At 42.5% G+C, this 25,054-nt stretch overlaps 1 protein-coding gene across 8 annotated transcripts in view; it reads left to right on the forward strand.

The window, feature by feature from the left end:
* ALMS1 (ALMS1 centrosome and basal body associated protein) overlaps positions 1 to 16,808 on the forward strand; it is a 234,137-nt gene extending 217,329 nt beyond the window's left edge. For 5 of the 8 annotated variants that reach the window (XM_033175102.1, XM_033175099.1, XM_033175101.1 and 2 more), the window contains 8 exons: positions 5,715 to 5,835; positions 7,004 to 7,207; positions 7,521 to 7,762; positions 8,507 to 8,690; positions 9,548 to 9,611; positions 14,026 to 14,099; positions 15,363 to 15,462; positions 16,458 to 16,808. In XM_033175102.1, coding sequence (XP_033030993.1) covers positions 5,715 to 5,835; positions 7,004 to 7,207; positions 7,521 to 7,762; positions 8,507 to 8,690; positions 9,548 to 9,611; positions 14,026 to 14,099; positions 15,363 to 15,462; positions 16,458 to 16,464 — 996 coding nt within the window. In that variant the 3' untranslated portion in view covers positions 16,465 to 16,808. Of the gene's footprint in view, positions 1 to 3,996; positions 5,592 to 5,714; positions 5,836 to 7,003; positions 7,208 to 7,520; positions 7,763 to 8,506; positions 8,691 to 9,547; positions 9,612 to 14,025; positions 14,100 to 15,362; positions 15,463 to 16,457 lie in introns of those variants that run through there. The other 3 variants (XM_033175100.1, XM_033175107.1, XM_033175106.1) reach the window with 3 other exon arrangements.
* The last annotated feature ends 8,246 nt before the right edge of the window (positions 16,809 to 25,054 follow it).

Here is a 25,054-nt window from a genome sequence, read left to right on the forward strand (position 1 = left end):
CACCCTCCAGAAAAATCCTGTAACCATTAACAATCAATCTTCATTTCCCCAACCTCCCAGCTCTGCCACAGCCTGCAGGCAACCACTAATTACTTTCTGTTTCTATGGATTTGCCTATTCTGGACCTTTCATATAAATGGAATCACACAGTCTTTTGTGACTGACTTCATTCACTTAACATAGTATTTTCAAGGTTCATCCACATCATAGCACGTACTCATTCCATTTAATGGCCAAAGGACATTCCATTCTATGAATACACATTGTATCTATTCATCAGTTCATGGATATTTGTGTTGTTTCTATTTTTTGTCTATTATGAACAAAACTGCTATGAACATTCATATGAAAGTTTTTTTGAGGGCATATGTTTTCATCTCTTGGGTATATACCCTAGGAGTGGAATTAATCATATGGCAACTCTATGTTTAACCATTTGAGGAACTGCCAGACTTTTCCAAAATGACTGCACCATTTTACATTCCCACCAGCAGTATGTGAGGGTTCCAGTTTTTCCACATCCTAGTAGACAATTGTTTTTGCCTCTCTGATTGTCATCTTCCTACTGGGCTGGATAATTATATTGGGTTGAGAGAGAATTTATTCTTAGACTGTTTTATATTTTTAAATGTTTACCTTTTTATAGGCAAGCATTACTAAATGAAAAAGAATTTCAATGAAAACGGAAACATTCCAAGGCTTCTCATATAACCCAGTGTAATTGTGTCTTTTTTCACACCCTGTGGTGCATAGCATGACTGCTTGTGTCCTTTGGAAGTGCAGGATGTTCACAGAACCTCAGACTTGGAAGGGACTCTTGGAGTCCTGTGATCCTACCCACTGCCATCAACACTTCTGCTGCATCTGCACCAAATGACAGGCCACCCTCTAGTAGCTCCACCTCTCATGTGCTGCACCAAATGACAGGCCACCCTCTAGTAGCTCCACCTCTCACATGCTGCTTATGGGGCAGCAGTTCCATTTGCCTAAGGCTCTAGTTATCAAAGGCTTTAACTTAGATCCAATATCTCCTTGCATTGGAGTATCTGGCTCTGCTCTCAGAGCTGCTCTCTGAAGGCACAGGAAACAGATCTAGCCCTCTGCCTCTCGGGCCTCCTTTCCTGATGTGTTTTCTCTCAGGTCTTGACTCCATGAACCGTTCCACATGGGCTGTGGTTTCTGCTCTCCTTTCTGAGTTTGGCAGCTTTCCTGGGTGTAAGTTTGTTGGTGTCTTGTTTTTAAATATGTCCCTCTCAGCTAAGCTTGTTGTGCTTCAGGTAGTGAGAACGTGTTGACCAACACAACTTACCACCTTCATTCAGTGGCTGGATGTCTGTGGCCTAACATATGTTATTCCTGTTGAACTCCTTAAATCTTTACTGCCACACCCTTCCCCACAAGCTTTTGTTTATTCTCATTTCTTGAACTGGTAATACAGTACAACCACATGTACAAAATATTTGATCAGGAGTGTCCTTCCTACTCCTGTTCCCCAGCACCCAACACTCCTTCCCAGAGGTATACAATAAGATTTCATCCATTTTAAGTATACAGTTAACTTCTAGTAAGTTTACAGAGTTTCGCAGTCATCACCACAATCCAGTTTTAGAACATTTCTGTCATTACCAAAAGGTCCCTTGTACCTCTTTGCAGTCAATCCTCGTTCCCAGCCCCAGGCAACCTCTCATCTGCCTTCTGCCTCTTCTGGAGATTTTATGTATATAGCATCCGACGTGGTCTTTTGCATCTGCCTTTTTTTGTTAACATAATGATTTCAAGGTTCATCCATGCTGTAGTATGCATCAGTGGTTCCTTTTTGTTGCTGAATAGTATTCCATTTTATGGATATACCACATTTTGCTTATCTTTCAGTTGATGGACATTTGGATTGTTTGATATTTTTGAATAATGTGAATGCTGCTATTAATACTTGTGTAAAAGTTTTGTGTGAGCATACATTTTCATTTCTTCTGCGTTTTTACTCAGGAGTGAAATTGGTAGGTCATACAGTAGGTTTATGTTTAACTTTATCAGAAATTGCCAAAGTGTTTTTCCAAAGTGGCTGTATCATTTTACATTCTTTCCTGCAACATGTGAGGATTTCGGTTTCTCCACTTCCTTGTCAACACTTGCTGTTAGCCACCTTTTTATTTATAGCCATTCTAGTGGGTGTGAACTGGTATCTTGTGAGTTTAATTTGAATTTCCCTAATGACTGATGATATTGAACATTTTGTGTGCTTATTGGCCACTTTTACATCTTCTTTGATGAAATGTCTTTTTAAATCTTTTCACCCATTTTAAAATTAGGTTATCTTCCTACTGAGTTGAAAGAGCTCTCTATATACCCTGGTTACAAGTCCTTTATCAGATGTATTTTTTAAAAATGATTTCTCCCAGGTTGTGGCTTTTGAAGTGCAAATGGTTTTAATACAGTAATGACGAAGTCCAGTTTAAACTGTTTCTTTTATGGATTGTGGATTGTACTTGTGGTGGTATATTCAAGAACTCTTTGCCTAACCAAAGTCACAGAGATGTTCTCCTATGTTTTTCATTAAAAGTTTATTGTTTTAATTATTGTTTAGGTCTACAATCCATTTTTAGTACACTTTTTGTGTACGGTATGTTGTCTAACTTCATCTCTTTGTGTAGGGATATTTAATTGTCCCAGCATTATTTGTTCAAAAGAATATTATTTTCTCCAATTAGTTGCTTTGGCCCCTTTGTTGAAAACTAATTGATCACATATGTAAGGCTTCATTTGGAATTTTCATTTTGTTCCATTGATATGTCTATATCTTTTTTTTTTTTTTTTTCCTTAAGACAGAGTCTCACTCTGTTGTCCAGGCTGGAGTGCAGTGGTGCAATCTCAGCTCACTGCAGCCTTTGCCTCCCAGGTTCAAACGATTCTTCTGCTTCAGCCTCCCGAGTAGCTGGGACTATGGGTGCGCAACACCACGCCCAGCTAATTTTTGTATTTTTAGTAGAGACCGGGTTTCACCACATTGGCCAGGCTGGTCTCGAACTCCTGACTTCCTCATCCACCTGCCTCGGCCTCCCAAAGTGCTGGGATTACAGGCATGAGCCACAGTGCCCGGCCAATCTGTATCTATCCTTATATCAATACCACAATGCCTTGATTGTTGTACCTTTTTAAGATTTGAAATCACGAAATATAAGTCCTCTACCTCTCTTTTTTTTTTTTTTTTTCCAGTAACTTTTGGCTCTTGTGGTGCTTGCCATTTCCATATAAAGTTGAGATCACTTTGTAGATTTCTTGAAAAATGCTTGCTGGAATTTTGATAGAGATTGTGTAGAATCTACAGATTAATTTGGGGATAATTGCCATCCTAACAATTTTGAGACTTCCAATCCATGTATGGTGAATGTCTCACCCATTTATATTGACCTCTGATCTCTCCCAGCAATGTTTTCTAGTTTTTAATGTGCAAACCTTGCACTTCTTTTGTTAACTTTATTCCTAAATATTTTATTCTTTTTGATGCTATTGTGAGTGAGATAGTTTTCTTAATTTTATTTTCAGGTTGTCACTTGCTAGAACATAGAAATACAATTGATTTTTTATCTTATTAATCTTATATTCTGCAACCTGGGTAACCTTGGTTATGAGTTCTAGTTCTTTGTGGATTCCTTAGTATTTTCTACAGAGAAGATCATGTCATTTGTAAATAAAACCAGTTTTACTTCTTCCTTTCAATCTGGATTCTTTTCTTTCAGAGACATTTTATAAATAAAAAAGCAAACACCTACATACACTTTTTTAGTACCTAACATGCTTTCTTCCCTCCTTTTATAGCTGCAGAGAAGGTATAATGTATTTCATGTCAGTCACTTCTTTTTCATGTTCCTTTTTTTAAGGAGAAAATAAAAAGATTTTTTGTAACATGGTAGTCTCTAGTTTTATATTAGTGTTTTATATTTTGCCATCTAAATCATCTGTTCTTTCTAAAATGCAGATTTTTGTTTCCTTTTCTAGATGGGGAAACTGACACAAAAAGGTTGTGTCTTGCCTAAGTAGAGACTGCTAATAAAGGGAAGACCTGAAACTGGCCTAGCTGTTTGGAATCCTGACACAGAGCTTTTTTTTTTTTTCCTGCATCAAAGTTGCTGCCATTCCTCCTGCCTAATGAGCAGACCCTTACAATTGCCCCTACTAAACGTACTCTGATTTAGCCCATCATTCCTGTTATTATTTGGGATCCTGACAGAGGCTCTCTCTCTGATGAGTATTGTATGTAAATTCTCCTGCTTTCTATATCTCTAAGACATTTATGTGTAAAATCTTAAGAAGGAATAGCCAGCACCAAACCCAGTGATTGCACACAGTAATTGCTTAGTAAATATTTGTTGTCAAATGCAAGATGCACCACTCAGTAAAGACATCTCTGTTTTGAAATTATATTTGGATAAGATTGGTTCAATCCGTTATGATTCTATCAACTTGTATTATCATCCAACCCATATAACTCCATCTTGCCCTCAAAGATGCTATGAAATGTTTTGGCATTTTGTTCAAATCTAGGTACAGTATGCTACGTATTCTTTTGGTTAGCCAGTAAAGTGACCTTATCTACTAGAGAAAACAAGACTAACCTGGCAGGTCATGCTCTGCCTGCCTGACTGAGCCTGGCTTAAATCTGCTCATTTTTTTTTGAACAGTTCCTAGCAAATTATCTGATTCGTAATGCATCCTAAGTTTTACATGTCATCAGTGTTCATCCCACTAGTTTTCAATGCCTACCTTTCCGACAAAGTATTTCCTTTCTTCAACTGTCTAATATAGATCTTCCTCACCAAAATTCTGTTACAAGTTTCTTTATGACTCTGGAATATGGTTTATCTAGCTCAAGGGATCAGATATCCTCAGTTTCCTATCCTCACCCAGGCTTTAATTTACCTCCACCAGACCTGCCTAAGTAGAAAATTCCCTGCATTTATTCAAAATATAGATGCCCAGACCCTTCACCTAGAGATTCCAATTCATTATTCTGGGTTAGCCTCCCTCTGTCCTTATTAACGATGGATATATTAACAATGAACAAGTTTAAGAAGTACTATTTTACACTATAATATTTTGTTCAGCTATATCTTGTTAATCTTTTTGTCATCTACCAACATTCCACCATCAGCTGCAATCTCAGAAATTGCCTTCATTGCTCTACTTGCTCTGAACATAATTAAAAGGACTTTGGGACTCTCTAATACTTTTTGCAATACTCTACTCATCAAGACGTCTCATGAGCCTTGCAGGTCTTTGGTGTTTGTCTTAATATATGTGTCTGAGTCAGCTCTTAATTGGAGAGCACTGTCTTCAGTTCATCACTTTTTTTTACCTATCTCCAGCCCTCTTTATCTCACATGAAAATTATATGCAGGTGTCACTTCAGAGTTTCATTCTGAAGATACATCAGACTAATGTTTGGCTAGCATTCTCTTCAGAGTTTTTCCAAGCCCAGTGAAAATAGCCAGGCTTTTTTTGTCTTACCACCTTACAACAGCTTCAGTCCTATCCAACTACAACGTTCTCCCTATCACAGATACAAGGCAGCATGTTCACAGTATCTCAAGCTTCTTCTAAATGCATCTCAACAGTTTGAATTGGATTAGAAAGAGGACTTGTTGGCTTGCTTATCCTGTGGGTAACTGTGACATTGACTGCAGGTAATAATAACAAGATCTATTTTATTTTTCTAGGTAGCAAACCATGTGATTTCTTCTGACTCTATTTCCTCTTCTGCCAGTAGTTTCCTGAGCTCGAACTCTACTTTTTGCAACAAGCAAAATGCACACATGTTAAACAAGGGCATACAAGCAGGTAATTACTTGAATCTAAACTTTTTCATTGAAATACATTGAAATGGTTCTTAAACATATAAGATACTCTACCCCAATCATAATAAAGGACATGAAGATAAAACTATATCCAAGTGCCAATTTTCATCTTATCAGATTGGCAAAAATTCAAGTTTGATGGCAAGTTTGTGGGCAAGAGTGTAGGGAAGTGGGTTCCCTTGTATATTCCAGTGAAAGTAGAAGTTGGTTCACTATGAAAGACAATTGGAAAATTCCTATCAAAATTACTTTCACTCAGCATTTTTACTTTTGAAATGTTTGCTATAGATATACTATGAATACGTGGAATTTAACCTAAAGATATACTTGCATATGTGCAAAATAGTGTACAAAATTAACCACTAAAACATCATTTATAGCAGGAGATTAAAATGAATTTAGGTGTTCCTCAATAACAATGATTACATAAATTATTGTATATCTGGATAATGAATGAAATTCTGCATAGAATGAGGAAACTGTCTCTGTACTAACATGGAAAGATCTCCAAGGCATATAATTGATTTTAAGAAAAGGTACAGAACAGTGTATAGCATACTACAATATGAATTTTTTTTTTTTAAATGAAAGAAAGAAAGGAGGGAAGAGAATTACTTAAATGTGCCAAATGAATTCTCTGGAACCATATGGGGTTGTGAACAGAATAAATGAAGACCAGAAGTAGAAAGGAGGTTTTTTAGCTCTTGCCTTTCTATTCCTTTTGGTTTCATAAAATAAAAATAAATAAACTTTCATCTTGATTTGTTTCTTCCCCTCAAATCCTGTCTTTACTTCTGTCAACCTCTTCCTTACCTGGGTGACTACCAAAAGGAATCTAAGTATTTATTGTCTTTCTGACTTGGGATCAGAGTTGAAATCCTTTACCCTTTGAACCCATATATGTTTTTCTTTCCCTCTCATACCTAAAATGACTTACAAATAAAACCCTTTCTTTTTTCTTCTCCCTCTTTTTCCCTCCTACTCTCTCCTGTCCTTCCTTCTCTTCCTCGCTCTCTCTTCCCATCCCTCCATCCCACACAAAGGGATTGTATTTTTGAAACATTAAAAAAGAGTTCACGTACTCACTTGAATAAACCTGTCAACTCAGCCTCAAGGTTACTCCCAGAGACACCTATGATCCTTCCCCTCAGGTAACTTGGAGATTGTGAACGGTGCCAAAAAACACACTCGAGATGTTGGGATAACTTTCCCAACTCCAACTTCCAGCGAGGCTAAATTAGAAGAGGACAGTGATGTGACTTCTTGGTCAGAAGAAAAACGTGAAGAAAAACTGCTCTTTACCAGTTATCCTGGAGACAGAAAGTTAAAAAAGAACAAGAAGAATTCCCATGAAGGTCAGTTTCTCATTCCAGATCTTGTAGTAAAGAAACTAGTGAATTTCAAGTCCCCTGCGATGCTGACTGTGTGTTTCCAAGTGACTCTATGTGGCCCCCACCTACCCTCAGCCACCACCTTGTCAGGTTTTCAAAGTCCAGCACTGCAATTACACAGTCATCCCTGCAGTGAAACCAGACTCAGGGGCACCCTGTGGCTGCTGACAACTGAGACCCTTGAGACACTGTATTATATGCATGTCCTTGATGAGAGCTGGGTGGGACTGTAAAAAAGTGAAAAATCTGTTTTCCTTCTAAAAACTATTTCCTGTAGGAGTTTCCTGGTTTGTTCCTGTGGAAAACGTGGAGTCTGGATCAAAGAAGGAAAATGTGCCCAAGACTTGGGGCCCTGGCGTCTCCTGGTTTGAACCAATAACCAAGACTAAGCCGTGGAGGGAGCCACTGAGGGAGCAGAACTGGCAGGGGCAGCACCTGGACGGTCGGGGCTCCCTGGCAGGCCCAGGCAGAGAGGATGGCAGAGACCCACTGAAGCCATTTGTGAGAGCAACCCTGCAGGTGTAGTGACGTTGACTTAACTTTAGCCCTACGTGTAGGGAGAAGAAGGGCAAGGCACAGAGAAGCTGGCTGTGTCACTTGGCGAGCTGAGGTATAGGCCCAAGACCCTCTTTCTAGCACCTCTGCAGTTCACCTGTTTTCACGCGTGAGGGCTGGGTTTCTCATCGTCCGTCAAAGGCTGCCTTACTCTTAACCATAGATGGTGCATCACCCTCAGGATCTGGGAACAGGGCCACAGGAGGGAGGATTTGCAGTTCTGCTTATCGACCTTGTGGGTCCTTGTGTGTGGAGGGCCCAGAGGCCTGACGCTTGTGCGGCCTCATGCGTGTTCCTTCATGTCCTCAACTGCTGTTTCTGCTCCATGTCAGATTTAAAGGAAACCAAGTCTCTTCTGATATGTCCCTTGGGGGATAAAGGAAATGTTATTAATGATGTATTTGTTTGAATAGATCTTTAAAATAGCACCGTGGGCAGAGCTGTATTGCACTGATGTTTTGGAGAGTTGTAATCACCATAGTTCCTGGCCTATGCTGAAGGCATGTCTTTGTTCACTGCGGGTTCCAAGCTGGAGCTCTCCCCCACAAAGAGGTGTCGGAAGATTCTTCAACTCTAGATATTTTCTCGGCATTTGAATCAGGCTTCCCCATACCTCTTAGGCAGGTGGTGTTTTTCCAGGCATTTGGAGAGTAGATTGCATCATTAATGTGAGGCCGGGCATTTTCTCTCTTTATTTATTTTTTTTAGGAATCGCTTCAGTTTCACAGACCTGACTTCATCTCCAGCTCTGGGGAGCGGATAAAGCGCCTGAAGTTAATAGTCCAGGAGAGGAAGCTGCAGAGCATGTTACAGAGCGAGCGGGATGCGCTATTCAACATTGACAGGGAACGGCAGGGCCACCAGAATCGCATGCACCCACTGCCCAAGAGAGGTACACCCTGCCCGTTCACTTTCCTATGAGTGGAATAGAGAAGGCAAGGTCTGCTGCTGTGCTACAGGGCCCTGCTAAAGGCCAGGCCAGGCCAGTTACATGGGCAGACAGCGACCTTTTGCTTGCCAAGACTCAAACCTTCTTAACTATCAGAACCTCCCCAGCTTAGCCTTCGGCACATTCATGATCCAACTAAGCCCAGTTACTCTGGCCCTGTCCCTGCATCTTAAACCAGCTTTGTGTCTGTGAGCAAGTTAGTTCCAAAAGTATATTGATTTTTCCTGAAAAGATGGGGCTGATTCCAGGCTTGCCTACCTCTTAGGATGGTAATAATTAGAATACTAATAATAATAAACACCTAGTCCTTACATCTTGCCCAGGCACTGTTCACATTAGCGCTTACGACATTCTCAGTAGGTGCTATTAATATATCTACTTTATAGTAAGAAAACTGAATCAAAGGGAGATTAAGTACCTCTCCCAAGATGACATACCCAGGTGTGCTGCTGTGGAGTCTGCATTCTTAACAATTATGATAATCAGACCTTGGTAAAATAATGAAAGCTGTGAAGACTACAAAGCACTACCCAATTCTTTCATCCAACCTTACCTGGAAACTGGCCAGTTTTTTAATTCAAAGCCTAGTCTTTGCTACAGAGTGTTAGGTCCTTAGGGCCTTAGGCTGCTGTCCCTGTTACCCTAGTCTAACCCTGGCTTGCCTTGGTCATTGCTCCCCACTCAGTCTTGCCAGCTCAGGGTAGGGGCACCAAGTCCTAGCAGCTCCCTCTCCCAGCTCTTGCACCACACCCTCTGGGTTAAGTCACAGTCCACTGAAAACCCTTTCTTCTCTTGCTTAGTCTTCCTGGCTGTCCAGAAGAACAAGCCTATCAGCAAGAAGGAAATGATTCAGAGGTCCAAACGGTAAGACCAAGAAAACAAGAGTATGTATACAAGTGTAAAGCAGGCCAACAAGTGGTCAGGAGCTCTGGCTTGCACCCAGAATAAAGGCATTATGCTCAAGTTTAAACATTATGAGAAAGTTGTGAGAGTCATTTCTCACTTATGGCACTGAAAAAAAAAATAGCACATCATGGTATGAATGACTCATATGCAAAAGATGAAAAAATCCTCACTGATTTGCATGCGTAGGATCCTCTTTATTAGAAACCTAAATTTAAATAAAGAATATTTTAGGCTAGGTGGCTCACGCCTGTAATCCCATCACTTTGGGAGGTCGAGGCAGGCGCATCACTTGAGGTCAGGAGTTCGAGACCAGCCTGACCAATATGGTGAAACCCTGTCTCTACTCAAAATACAAAAATTAGCTGGTTGTGGTGGTGCGCTCCTGTAATCCCAGCTACTCGGAAGGCTGAGCGGGGAGGATCCCTTGAACCTGGAAGGCAGAGGTTGCATTGAGCTTAGATGGCGTAACTGTACTTCAGTCTGGTAGTCTCACAATGAGACTCCATCTCAAAAAAAAAAAAAAAGATTATTTTGAAATAAAATTAAATAAGTTTTTGGGCCACACCTTTTATTTTAGCAATCCCATTTCTAGGAATTGATCCAATAGGGTGAGAAATAACAGTGTTCTCCAGAATACATTAAGTTAAACTTTTTTTAAAAATTAAATTTTCGAAGCATGTGAACACTGTTACCACTGTGGTCTTTAAAAATAAGTATGCGGCCGGGCGCGGTGGCTCAAGCCTGTAATCCCAGCACTTTGGGAGGCCGAGACGGGCGGATCACAAGGTCAGGAGATCGAGACCACCCTGGCTAATACGGTGAAACCCCGTCTCTACTAAAGAATACAAAAAACTAGCCGGGCGACGAGGCGGGCGCCTGTAGTCCCAGCTACTTGGGAGGCGGAGGCAGGAGAATGGCGTAAACCCGGGAGGCGGAGCTTGCAGTGAGCTGAGATCCGGCCACCGCACTCCAGCCTGGGCGACAGAGCCAGACTCCGTCTCAAAAAAAAAAATAATAATAAGTATTTGTGCCTATGTAGATATGTATACTTTTATATGCATAGAATATTTCTGGAAGACAGAAAAAACTGATAATACTGATTGCCTTTGGAAAGGAGAACTGATATAGTAGATTTTTTTACTTTTTATAATTTTCGAATTTTGTGCCGTGATGAACGAACATTAGCTACTCATTAATTAATTCATTTGAGTGTTGGGTGTGGTGGTACATTTCTGTAATTCTGCCTACTCAGGAGTCTTAGGTGAGAGAATCTCTTAAGCCCAGGAATTTGAGACTGCAGTGAGCTATGATCACACCATTATGCTCCAACCTGGGTAATGGACTGAGACTCTGTATCTTAAAAATAATAAATCAATTTTTAAAAAATTCATTTCAGATATTCATATATTGATCATAAGAATACCAGAGAATAAGTTAAGGTTGACTTTTTTAGGCATTCATTGGAGACTTGCTTTAATAAGAATAGTTTCTTAATTGGCGTAATGCTTCTGAAGTAATGGTGCTTTAAAACCATTTATCTCATGGACTTGAAGCATTCCTCTTGAAATCTTGTTTTTACTTTCTATCTAGTCAGCCCTTATAGGCAATCCAAAGGAATGCTTTAGATGCTTTAGTCCAGTGGTTCTCAGAGAGTGGTCTATGGAGTCCTGAGAGTTGCTGAGACCCTTTCAGGCGATTTACAAGGTCAAAATTAATTTCAGAATGACACCAGGATGTTCTGTGCCTTTTTTGCTGTGTTGGCTATTTGCACTGATGATACAATAGTAATGGGAGAGGAGTAAAACCACTGGTGTCTTACCACTATTCAAGACAGTGGCACCAAACGATACTAGTCTAGTAGGCATTGTATCCTGCACAGCCTCCCGCCAGGAGTGTGATGGAAGAACAAGGAAACAGTGTAAATGGAGGTACACAGGAAGCACTTCCTTTGCACAGTAAAAGATGATGACTGTTTCAAGGAAAAGCACTTATACCACGGTTTGTGTCGTGAGCTGAACCAGCTGCCTTTTTCATGGAACGTGACTTTTACTTGAAAGAGTAACTGACAGAAAACCGATTATTCTGACTTGTGTTTGTAGCAGACATTTTCTTGAAAATGAAAAAGTGAGTCTGTGACTTCAGGAAAATGTCCAACAGTATCTGTTGCCAAAGAAAATGTGAGTTTTCACGCCAACAATAGAATTCTAGAAAACTTGTATTGACCACCATGGGCTTGATGACTTCTTAGTACTTTGACCTTTCTGATGAGATAAGCAGTGACATTAACAAATGTGATGTTTGTCATGTTATCTAAATAAATTTGTCAACATTTGGAAGAGCTGCATAACTCCCTGGACCAGGATTTTCCAAATGATTGTTGCTTTTTGTTACAAAACCAGGGAATAGAAGATTCATTCAAGTAGTACAAGATAGACTGATGGATTTTTATGTAACAGAATAGGAAAAGTTTACTGACATGTTTTCAGATTCCGCCTTGCAACTAATTTTTAAGAAACAACCACTTGTCAGCCAGGCACAGTGGCTCACGCCTGTAACCCCAGCACTTTGGGAGGCCAGGTGGGTAGATCTCTTGAGGTCAGGAGTTCACGCCTGGCCAACATGGTGAAACCCTTCTCTACTAAAACTACAAAAATTAGCTGGACGTGGTGGCGGGTACCTGTAATCCCAGCTACCCTGGAGGCTGAGGCAGGACAATTGCCTGAACCTGGGAGGCAGAGGTTGCAGTGAGCCAAGATCGCACCACTGCACTCCAGCCTGAGCAACAAGTGCGAAACTCTGTCTCAAAAAAAAAAAAGAAAAGAACAGAAACTCTCACTTACTAGTTTGGGTGTAGTATCAAAGAGAATCAAGAGTTACCTGAAAAGAATAGTGCAATAACTTCTCTCGTTTCCAAGTACATGGACAATCTATATGTAAGCTGGATTTTTTAATGCATACTTTAACCAGAGCAAGAAGGGACAACATACTTAATACAGAAGCAGATATGAGTCGAGCTGTCTTCCATTAAACCAGACATTAAAGAGTTTTCAAAAAAATGTAAACAGTGCCACTCACTAAAATTTTTTTGTTTTGCAAAACATCTTTATTTCTCATTAAAAACACAGCCGGGCGCGGTGGCTCAAGCCTGTAATCCCAGCACTTTGGGAGGCCAAGACGGGCGGATCACAAGGTCAGGAGATCGAGACCATCCTGGCTAACCTGGTGAAACCCCGTTTCTACTAAAAAATACAAAAAACTAGCCGGGTGAGGTGGCGGGCGCCTGTAGTCCCAGCTACTCGGGAGGCTGAGGCAGGAGAATGGCGTGAATCTGAAAGGCGGAGCTTGCAGTGAGCTGAGATCTGGCCACTGCACTCCAGTTTGGGCGACAGAGGGAGACTCCGTCTCAAAAAAAAAAAAAAAAAAATACAGGTTTCTTATGTTAGTGTGTCACAGGCTTATTTTTATTTCAAGTGAATTAAAAAATAAAGTTTTTCTTAATTTTTAATTTTAATTTTTAATACAGTACCAGTAGATAAAACCTACATTGGGATCTTCATCGTTTAGAAGTGTGAAGGGGATCCTAAGTGTAAAATATTTGAGAACCACTGCTTCATTCTAACTCAGTCACAAAATGAAATTAGGGGAAATTATACAGGGTTTGTTGTGGGGCCGCTACTTATAGTCTCACCTCAGCAAGAGCAGTCCCTGCTGTAAGGGACTAGGAAGCTTGCCTACAGGAAGACAGGCAGGACATCTCCTATAACATATCAATGCTTTCAACCAGAAGTATACTTATATGAGTGGATTTAGTGCCCATCTTCTGGAGAGACTTGAGTTTTTAAACTGGTACGTTATCATTAGGTTGCTTCTATTCATGTTTATTTCTTATGTGGCCTCTTTTCAAGGAAGTGATCTGTTTCCATCTGAGAATCTTAACTATCTTCTAGTAACTCTTAATATTTAGGAAAGTACAACCCAGACCCAGCAAGTTAGGGTCACAGCTGGGGTTAGAGCCCGGTGTTTGGCCTTCAGTTGTGTCCTATTAAGGATTGTATCTCTGAGCCTGTGTTACTCATCTTTTGTCATCGTCTACCTCTGCGAAAGATATGTAAAGGTTCCTGTGAGAAGGAAAGATTTCAAGAGGAAAGAACATAGCTCTTTTATTTGGAAGTACTTGTTCCAGAGTGGCCTTCAGGAGACACCTTCACCTTCTCTAATATGTTTCCTGCGGAGCCCTGCATCAATCTAGTGATTTGTTTTTTCCAGATTATAGAAAACTCTAGGAAATATAGAGAAAAGTAGAAAAAAGAAAATGAATATCACTTATCATCCTTCCATCTAAACATAATACTAGTCCTATTTTTGGTGGGAGGTGTGGGAATTTTGCAGAGACCTGCATAACACACACTTTCTTCCCTCAAATTGTAGATCATACTGCATATACAGGTTTGTATCTTGCTTTATTTTACTCAACATTACATTGTGAACCTTTCCTATGACATTCAAAATTCTGAAACTTTTGTTTCATGTCCATGAAACATACTTGTAACATATACATTCCATTGTACTTCATAATCTATTTAACTGTTGTTTTGTTGGAAACGTATTTACAATGAGAGTGCATTTATCAGATGCACATTTGTGTTTCTCCCAACTTAAAATCATTGCCACCCAACCCCTGCTAGAACAGATCCCATGTTTTTCACATGGCCACAAGATGCTCCGCAGCCCACCTCACCCTCACCCCACCTGTTTCCCACCTATTCCTTTACACTCCTTTTCAGGAAACCTCGACTCCATTTTTACCAACACCCATTTTCCCTGCCTTGAGTGTCTTCTGCCCTTCTCCCCATTCCCTTTCTACTCTTACCTTTTTTTGTTTGTTTGTTTTGCTTTTTGAGATGGAGTCTCACTTTATCGCCCCACTGGAGTGCAGCAGTGGGTCAATCTTGGCTCACTGCAACCTGTGCCACCCAGGTTCAAGCAATTCTCTTGCCTCAGCCTCCTGAGTCGCTGGGGTTACAGGCACCTGCCAACGCGCCTACCTAATTTTTTTTTTTTTTTGTAGTTTTAGTAGAGACGGGGTTTCACCATCTTGGCCAGGCAGGTCTTGATCTCCTGACCTCATGATCCACCCGCCTCTTCCTCCCAAAGTGCTGGGTTTACAGGCTTGAGCCACCACACCTGGCACTCCTATCTATTCTTAAGACCCAACTTACCTCTAATTTCGTCTCTGGAGCCTTTCCCAGCCTCCTTCTATAAGACCGTGTTTGTTTTCCTCTAGAACATTTTATAGATGTGACCATTTTAGTACTTTCCCATAATTTTGCTAGTATTTACAAATACAGTAGTAACACTGTTCATAATCTTACATTGAAACAATCCGTTTTTGCATGTAGAGTAGAAAGCAGAAGTTCACCTCTCCCTGATTTATCTCACTCCTTTCCCCACTTTATCCCACTCCTTTCCCAGACATAAGCACTATTAGGATTTTATTGTGTTTGTATTTATCTCTCTCCTCTTCCAGATTGCGAGCCCCTAGGCCAGAGTTCTCTGTGCTGGAGTTTCTAACGAGGCCCACGGCCTTTCTGGGAGGGATGAGCTCCTGGAGAGTGGGAGGCATAGGGAGGGATGGTGACAGGAGATCTCGTGCCTCTGCACCCTGGTAACCTCCCCACTTTCTGTCCTTTCGCTGGTGCCATTTCTAAGGATTTATGAGCAGCTTCCAGAAGTACAGAAAAAGAGAGAAGAAGAGAAGAGAAAATCAGAATATAAGTCATACCGACTGCGAGCCCAGCTATATAAAAAGGTCAGTGGGTCCTCTGTCTATAGTGGGATGGATCAGGTTTATTGGGGGAAAGAGAAATGAAGAAAACACGTTGCCTCTTGAGTATACAGTCAGAATGAACCACATTTGAGGAATGAACTTAGAATGCACTGGGCCAGTATTGAAATTTGGAAGAAAGCATCTGTAATTAGACTTCAGATCAGGTTTAGCTCCCCATCCATAATTGTGTAAGGCCCTTTCCATGCATTAATTTGGAGTGAAACCAAATTTCATACACAGGAGTTCATTAACATATCATGGTGGAAATATCAGAATTATCAGGTTTCCATTCGAGAGTCCCAGGTGGTGACTTCATGCCCCTCACTGGTGAGTCAGATACCTCCAGAACTGTTAAACGGGAAAATGTTTGACTGAGGCATAAGAGTTGTCCACTTGGATGGCCAGAGGCCTCCAACTTGTCACCATTCCCTGCCCATAGTCCCAGTGGAGTCAGCGGTGCTGTTAAGTCCAAGAACCTCACGGGACAGCATTGGTGCCAACAGTTAATTCTCTGAGAACCCAGACCGGCTCCTGTACCTGAAGGGCCATATCCTTCACTGTACTTGTTTCCTTCTCACCCCCTCAGTCACCAGACTGATGTGGGATGGGAGCTGCTTCTGGAGCAGGCCCCAGAACCCAGGTGGGTGCCTCAGGTGGGAGGCCCCAGGCACCACACCGCCTGTCTGCTGCATCAGCATCGCAGGGCCAGGCCTCTCCTTATGCTGCTGTATGTGGGAACTGATGGATTATCTGTGTCTGTATAGAAGTAATAGATATTGATTACAGATCCTCTTTCCTGAACCTTTCAGGAAGCATTTTTTATATGATGACCATAGTTTCTGAAGGAGAGTAAAATGAACAAGACTTGAGTAGGAGCACACTGATTCTCCTTGGTGACATGGCTGTGGGGAGGAGTGGCGTCTGCCTCTGATGACAATAATATCTAACTTCTTTCCTGCCTTTTTTTTCTTCTACAGAGAGTGACCAATCAACTTCTGGGGAGAAAAGTTCCCTGGGACTGACACAAGTTTATTTTCCTCAGAGCCTTGGAATTCTATTTTATGAACCTTGAGAAGCACAATCCTTACTTTTGTGAGTCTGATTGAATAAAGCTTATTCTTTGTCCATGTGTACTTCAGAAATAGTACCTTCTAAAGAGTCTGGAGCATAGTGGTAATTAAAATTCCTAATGGTTTGGGAGCAATACTTTCTTCATAGTGGCCTGTCCATTGGGCTCTGTGTTACAATGATATGATCAGTTCTCAAGAGTGAGTCCCTTTTTGTATGTGTTTTTGTACTTTTAGAAAATAAAAACTTTAGATTAACTCATAGTAAACAATTCTTTCCCATCTGAAGAGGTGCAAGGAGCTATGCATTGTCTCCACCGAGGTGTCTAAGTGCATCAGTTGAGGGAAATGGGCTCTCAGAATGAAATGTAGTCTGTCTCTTTAGAAACACACCGTGCTGTAGTGGGAGCACTGTTGTGGGCTTTGAGAAGAGGGTGTCTGGTTAGATGCCCACCGGGTGCACCCAGAGACTGCTGCAGGAGAGGCATCTTGGGTCCAGAGCCTCCTCTCAGCCCCAGTCCAGCTCCCACAGGGACTCTGTGTAGGCTGGGGAGAAAGGCAACCAGCCTTGGCTGACAGATCTGCCTCCACCCACACTCTCGGTTTTGAGATTAAAGCCTCAGACCATTTATCATTACACGTGAACCCAACACTTACAACATAAAGGACAACTTGTGAAAAAGATGAGTCAATGAATCAGATAAAGCACTTAACCCAGTAACTGCATCAGAATGTAACAGGATTTTTTTTTTCATGTGGCCTGAAATTACAGCTAAGGCCCGAAGTGATGGAGGAAGGTTTTCAACAGCCTCACTCTAAGTTCAGCAAATCCCAGTACTAAGGTTGGCAAGGGCCAGTCATCCGGTAAGAAGGCTTCCTGGGAGGCTGGATCCAAGCAGGCCCTGCCCTGAAGCACAGTTCAGAGCTTTCAGATCCTGCCCCCTGGGTTCCCTGCCAGAAAGAAGACACTGGGAAAAGAACCCATGGTGCATGAGGTCAACTGCTAGTTCTTCCCTTTTTTGCTAGGCAAGGTAATTAAGCACTTTTGGTCAATTTACCTGTAAAATGAGAGGGTTAATACCTCTAAGCCCCTCTTTACATAATCTCTAAAACAATGTGACTATTTCCACGTCTTGTGAGACATTATTATTCAGAGTAGAAACAAATTGTTGTCTCAAATCTGGGTCTGCAAAGAACACAGGGGCAAGATGGAGTCTGATGAGGAATGATGAGCATGATTCTCTCTAGGCCCAAGGCTGTGGCATCCAGACACCTTCCCAGGACAGTTAGATTTGGTCCTGGGAGGCCCAGGTGGCAGTTGCCAGCCAGCTCCTCCCAGCCCCAGCCACCTCCTCAGGAGAACTCATTAACATCTCCACTGGGTTCCTTTAAACCAGAAATCTGTGGACTTGCTTTCACATTATAGCATTATTCACCGAGGCCGCCAACCATAGGCGTGTCCCGGAGGCAATGTCAAAGCACAGAAGGTGGCAGGAAGGGGATGGGTTGTGGAGAGTCTCACAACTGCAGTCTTCCTGCCTGTCCTGTGTCAGGAGACCTTTGGCTGAGTGCAGGCTGAAGAATCCAGGCATCAGCCTCACAATCCCAGGGCCTCCCTCAGTGTCCATTCTGCCCCAGAGCTCAGGATGGCTTCCCACACTGCACAGTTCTGTGTGGGCTGAGAGCACCTGCTACAAACCACAGAGTCACCACCTCGTGCAGCCACTCCTGCAGCCGTCAGACTTTCCCCATGCATGGCAGGACCTGGAGCCTGTTGTTTTGTTTTGGTTTGGTGTTTGTTCTTGCACAGGTGCAGGAAGCCCAAGCGGAGGCTGCATCATTGCCCCTGGTTCTGAACTGTGGTGGGATTCACTTTTGAATTGCTTCATCCTAGGCCTAGATCACACCTAACCTGGGAGGCACCACCTTCTTCCCTCCTGGAGGTGAGACTCCAGCCTCCTCAGTCAGTCCTCTTCCCTGAGGGCAGCTTCTGATTCAGCCTCTCCCCAGCGAAGACCACCGTGCAGGTATTTTTGGGGAAGAGGATCTATGAAGAAAGCAGTCTTTTAACTGTAAATCTCAATGCGTTTTGTATGTTCCCAATGACTGTTTGGAATAATCAAATGAATGATTGTTTGGAACATTGTCTTGATGTTATCAAAACAAAAAGAAACCGGGATTTATTCCCCTGGCGAGTAACAGATGACTTTCCGTGAGAGCGCAGGTTTTGAACAAAGGAGTTTTATTACCTGTCACAAGTAAGGAGAGCACTGGGAGTGTTCTCCAAAGCATTATCTCCCAAGAGAAAATGACAGGAGGGCTTTATGTGCTGTTGAAGACGGGAGAGGGTGCATCATCGCATGTAGAGGAGGGTTCCCAGTGGCACAGATGCAGTGAGTCAAGGGCCAGCACATAGGTCGCATGTTATGGTAATGAAGCTACAGGTCTCCTGGGGTGCAGGCTTTAGCATGGTCATGAGGAAAGTTCACTGGGATTCATGTGTAAGTTGTCGGGGTCTGTCAGGAGCTGGTTCCAACCAACTAGGTGGCCACATTTCACACAGGGTTTGGGATAAAACTGGCTTCAAGACAAGAGGCTCTCAAACAGGCTGATTGCTTGAATTGACAAAATTCCTGTACTCCCTGGATTCCCTCCCTGTTGGCCTACAAATTTCCTCCCCTAGAGACATGTCACTCCTCATTCTGGAGAGGTCATTCTTCTGTAACTTCATGCTGATTAGGGATGCCGTGTCCAGAGATATTAGGGGAGTGAAAATCTCTAGACACTAAATCTAAATGTGTTTTGAGGTCTCCCAGGATAGGCTGCAAAGGCTGGTATTGTTGGAAGCTGCAGTTGAAATTTTTCTCATCTGGAAAATGCACATTTTACCAAGAGATTTAAGATCCAGGGACCAAACAGCAGTAGTACAAACAATAAAGTGAGTGGTTCTACCAGGGGCAGAGTATTACCACGTAATTGGTATTGCCCATTTGGTAGCTTCCCAAAAAGAGTCAGAACTATGGCCCTGTGGATTAAAAGTGTGTAACCAAGAGGCCTGGGCATAGACCCTCTTAATGTCAACTTCTTTTTCCCCTGAGGTGTTTACTCAGGGGCAGCAAGAGGAATTAGTAACTGCACATGCTCCTCCCTGTTCCACTAAAAGATTGTCTAATACTATACCGTTACCTAGCACCAGAGTAACCAAGGAGTCAATTGAGGATGCTAAAGACTCAAGTTTTCTAGTCCAGTTTTTTACAGTGGTTTCATGATAAGCATATCCCCAAAGAGCAGCCATCCTGGATGCTGCTCCCATCCCCCCAAAATTAAACTCATTGCTCTTTTGACCTGACTTGTAGTAGACCCGCCTCAACGGCCTCAATATCAGAGGGGCCTGCAGGCCAATTGTACATTGTCCTTCCATCTAAACGTTCTCCATGCAGGAATGAGCGATGCCAAGTAGGGTGAAGGGAAGGAACTGGGGGCAAACAGGTGTGGGGTAGATGTTTGTGGGGGACCCACAGACCAACACATGTGCCCCTCAGGGGGCACATACTCATTTGGGGATAAAGATATTTAGGTGGGCGCAGTGGCTCACACCTGTAATCCCAGCACTTGGGGAGGCCGAGGCAGGCAGATCACTTGAGGTCAGGAGTTCGAGACCAACCTGAGCAACATGGTGAAACCCCATCTCCACTAAAAATACAAAAATTAGCTGAGTGTGGTGGTGTGTGCCTGTAATCCCAGCTACTCAGGAGGCTGAGACAGGAGAATCGCTTGAACCCAGAAGGCAGAGGTTGCAGTGAACTGAGATCGTGCCTCTGTACTCCAGCCTGGGTGTCAGAGCAAGGCTCTGTCTCAAGAAAAAAGACATTTAATAGTTGTGCTATTTGGCTCCAGGTGCCATTATTCTTGCATAAAGGGAGACAGTCCCACCCTGCAGGTGGTCCCTATCCCTGCAGTCAACTGAGACATTATTCTTCTAAGCTGTTGGCCTGTTTACCTGGGTGTACCAGAAACTGGGGCTTGGTATTCCTCACCATGAACTGCATTTACTGCTCTGTCCCCAATATTTTTTAGTGATGTTCATCTCAGGACACTAATAATTCATATTGGGGTGGCAGGTGGTAGTGTTCAAGGAGACCAGTTACCTCCGTTTTGTGTCTGGTCCTGTCTCAGTGTAGTAAGTCTGCCCTGGAGGAATTTCACAGCTTCTGCCTACTTGCTGTAAGGCTGAGCCATTTAGCAAGGTTGACACCTAGGTGGCATTTGCTATAGAGGTGCTAGTCAAGGTGATGCAAGGGATTTCCTCACTTTCTGGGAAGAGGGTAACCCCAGGGAAGGGGAGCTTGCTCCAGTTCTGTGGGTGAGAGTGAAATGTGAGGATTGCCACAAGTCTTGTCACTTGGGCAGACCAAGCTCGTGAGTGTCTATAGCATATCCAGCATTGGAACAGGCTATTTCCCTTCACTGCGATGTGGGGAAAACTGCTGTATTGTCTTGCCAGAGACCACTGGCCATGATAATAAAAGGGACTAACCAGTAGAGAGGGACCAAGTTCATTGTATATACTATATGATGATTTAGCACCAGTTAAGAGTTTTTACAGAATGTAAAAGAGCATAGAGATTCCTCTAAAAATGAAGAAATTCCTGATGTATCGAGAGCATTGCAAGGGCACATTTTACTTATCTATGCCCCTTCTGTGGAAGAGGAGCTTACGATCAGAGGCCAGTTCATAGGAATAAGTTGGATCTAATGAAGCCTGGTCTGAGGATGCTGGTGCAGGCTTCATTCTGGAATGACAGATCGAGGGTCTGAGCCCCTGCAATTTAAGAGAAGAGTGAATGGTTATCAGCACAGGGTAGGGCCCCGTCCAGACAGGATTTAGCTGGTCTTGAGGTGATTTAGATATCCAAGTCTTAAGGTGAACTCAGTCTCAAGGTTGATGTGGGTGAAGCTTAACATCAGTGGGAACTGGAAGACAGGTTCACATATTGCTTGAGAGCTTGTATTAATTTTCCTAAATATACGATATGTTTTACATCCCTCTCAGTCTCACCATCAGGGCATGTCAAAGGTTCCATTTTGCCAGGGTAAGCTCTTCCGTATAGTAATTCAAAAAGGCTAAGTCTCACTTTCCCTTTTGGTGCCAGTTGAAGTCATGTTAGTGTGATGGAGAGGCACTTTAGCCAGCTTTCATGAGTTTCCTGGCATGGTTTAGCTAAAGTGACCTTTACGGTTCTATTAGTATCTTTGTCCTTTTCAGATGACTGGGGCCTCCAGTCTGCGTGTAACCTCCATTTGATTTCCAAAGCAGAGAATACCCCCTGGCTAACTTCGGAAATGAAGGCAGCTCCATTGTTACTCTGGATCAATCAAGGCAAGCCACACTTCCAGAGGATGTCTTTGAGTAAAGCTCTGGCATCATTTGCCTTTTCTGTGTGACAAGGTAAGGCTTCTGTCCAGCCAGTAAAGGTGTCCACACAAACCAGCCAGTACATGAAGTTTCCAGGTGCCTGGAGCATCTCTGTAAAGTCTATTTGCCATTCTTCTCCTGGTATGCCCACCCCCGCCTCTTAGTTGAGGCACAGTCAGCCTGGTCTGAGCATTATTTTGTACACATTTGTGGCATCTGTTGGAGATTTAGTCTGTTTTACCACTTGGATCGGGTACCTTTATTACCCTCATCAACCAATTCCTTAAGGTTTTGATATGGTTAGGCTTGCATCCCCACCCAAATCTCATCTTGAATTGTAATCCCTGTAAGCTCCACATGCCTAGGGAGAGACCTGGATAGATGATTGAATCATGGGGGAGGTTTCTCCCATGCTGTTCTTGTGATAGTGAATTCTCACAAGATCTGATGGCTTTCTAAGGGTCTATTTCCCCTTTGCTCCTTACTCTTCTCTCTCCTGCCACCATGTGAGAAAGCCTAAGCTTGCTTCCCCTTTGCCTTCTGCCATGATTGTAAGTTTCCTGAGGCCTCCCCAGCCATGTGGAACTGTGAGTCCATTAAACCTCTTTCCTTTACAAATTACCCAGTCTCAAATATTTCTTTAGAGCAGTGTGAGAACAGACTAATATCATATCAAAATGTGATGATTCATGGACATATTTAATTATTGCCCAGCCTATGTTTTCTGGAATCTAGAGTCTTTCTTTGTCATTAATACCTCATCCTTCCAAATCTAAATGTGGGAGATACCCTTCCCATTTGGATTTTTCTAATTTCTGAGTAATAGGGCCGAAATTTGTGGAGTGACAAATCTGGGGATCAGGGTCATTTGCAAACATTCAACTGTTCATGCTGCCTTCTTAGCAGCTGTGTCTGCTAGGTTATTTCCTTTTATAACCTCAGAATTCCCCTCTGGTGTCCCCAGCAGTGGACCACCGCTAACCTTTTAGGTCACTGTACTGCCTGTAAGAGCTGTAATATTTCTTATGCAGCCTTATCTCCTTATTGTCCACAGTCAGGGTCCCAAGGGAGAGAATCCCAGAGGTATACTTGTCATCTCTCTAGGAATGGGGAAGGATTTTCATTAGGGTCTTGTTCTGTTTCCTGGAGTTTTCCCCAATTGATTGGCTTACTTCCCTCATGCCTTTGAGTAGCATATTGCTATAATGATTCCTATTATCACTGGAGTCCCAGTTTGGGTTGGCTGTTGGGACTGACACCTCAGCAGCCAAATAGGTTTGGTAGCCCGTGTTACCAGCCTACATTTTGTCTGCCTCTTCCTTAGCTTTGGCCATGATGATAGATTTCTTTTCCACCATGAGCAGAGTTGCCATTAAGGTCTGCATATCTGACCAGGTGAGGTTATGTGTGAAGAATATTCCCCTTATGAGAGTTCTGAACTCTCATGGGCTCACTGGTAAGCCTTTCATATTGGATTTCTCATTATACAAATCAGCAGTTGTAAGAGGTACATAGACCAAAGCAAAACCTCCCTCTCCATTAGACACCTGCCTGGTGGGAACCATCCCACTCTGGGGTTCCCTCTCAGGGAACTTGGTATACTGGTAACTTGAGCTACCAAATCTACTTGACTACTGAGGTGTCAGTCTCAACACAACCCAAACTGGGACCCCAGTGATAACGGGGATCAACAACGGCCAGATCATTGTAGGAATATGCTGCTCAGAGGCATGAGATAAGTAAACCAGCTGCCAGTCAGAAGGGGAGTGGTGAGTGGTGCTGCCTGGCAAAGAGATACATCTGCAAGCCTCATAAAATGAGTTGTGATGAGGTTTTTCTTTTTTATTCTCTGGAGGAATGTAATGTAATTTATTGCTTACATGCTTAGGAGAATTCACCAGTGAAACCCATCTGGGCCTGGATTTTCTTTTGTGGAAATCATTTTTTTGAATAACTATTCAGATTTCAGTTTTCCTTTTATGCCAAGGTTTGGTAAATTGTGTTTTTCAAGTAATTTGTCCATTTCATAGAAATTTACAGATTCATTGATCCTATGTTGTAATATATTTTTGTTAATGTCTGGAGATTCTAGGATCTATAGTGATGTTCCATTTTTATTCCTGATATTATTTTTGCCTCCTATCATTTTTACCTGATCACTCTTTCCAAGGGGTATATAAATTTCACTAGTATTGTCAAATAACCCACTTTGGGTTTTATTGATTTTTCTCTATCATATAATGGTCTTATATTGATTTTTGTTGTTGTTTATTTTGGGGCCTGCTGTTGCCACAGCAGAGCCACAGCCAGCTCCATAGAATTGGGAGGGCCTGGCAAGTATGGAGGAAGACCCTTGCTTTCCCCTAGAGGTGCTGAGAGTTTAATTCCCGAGGAAGTAGGGGGATTATTTCCCTGTATTGGCGAAAGTTCTGGTTTTGAGTAAGACTAGAGGACTTCACTTTTCTTGAAGGAGAAGTAGAGAGGCTCCTCCTCATTCCTTTCCCTACAAGTCCCCACATGACTGGTTCTTTCTCTCCAGCGGCTTCTAGAATTAGCAACATTGTTCCCTTTGGTCCTTTGGCCAATTACATATCCTGCATTTCTTCTGTAGGGCTGGGTGTTGATAGAGGGCCATAAGACATTATACATAGGGTATTTTATCCCATTTACCTTGTTTCTTACAAAATAAGTCCCAGTTGGAGAATTGTATTATTAATGTATGTAAGTAACTCATATTCAGACCATCTCTCCTGATTCCCTAGGGAACACTGGGGCCACATGGTATTACAGTCATATATCATTTGCTTATTGGTCATGGATATGGGTATCCAAATAGTTTTCAATGCTGGAGAAGGCACTCTAGCAGACTCTCCTCCAGTATTAAGACCTGGTTCCCCATATTCTAGGGTCTTTGCCCAGAAGTCTGATTCCACCCTCCAAGGAGCTTCCACTGGGAATTAGTGATGACACAAATCCTGTAACTGTTAGCCTGTGGGATATTTCTGGTCCTTTCAGCTTGCCACTACTCCCAGGCCACGATGGAGTTGAGGTGCTAGGGAGCTAGAAGAGGATAATAGGGGTTGCTTCTCCC

This window comes from Trachypithecus francoisi, unplaced genomic scaffold (genome assembly GCF_009764315.1).
Source record: "Trachypithecus francoisi isolate TF-2019V2 unplaced genomic scaffold, Tfra_2.0 Lachesis_group17, whole genome shotgun sequence".
NCBI lineage: Eukaryota > Metazoa > Chordata > Mammalia > Primates > Cercopithecidae > Trachypithecus > Trachypithecus francoisi.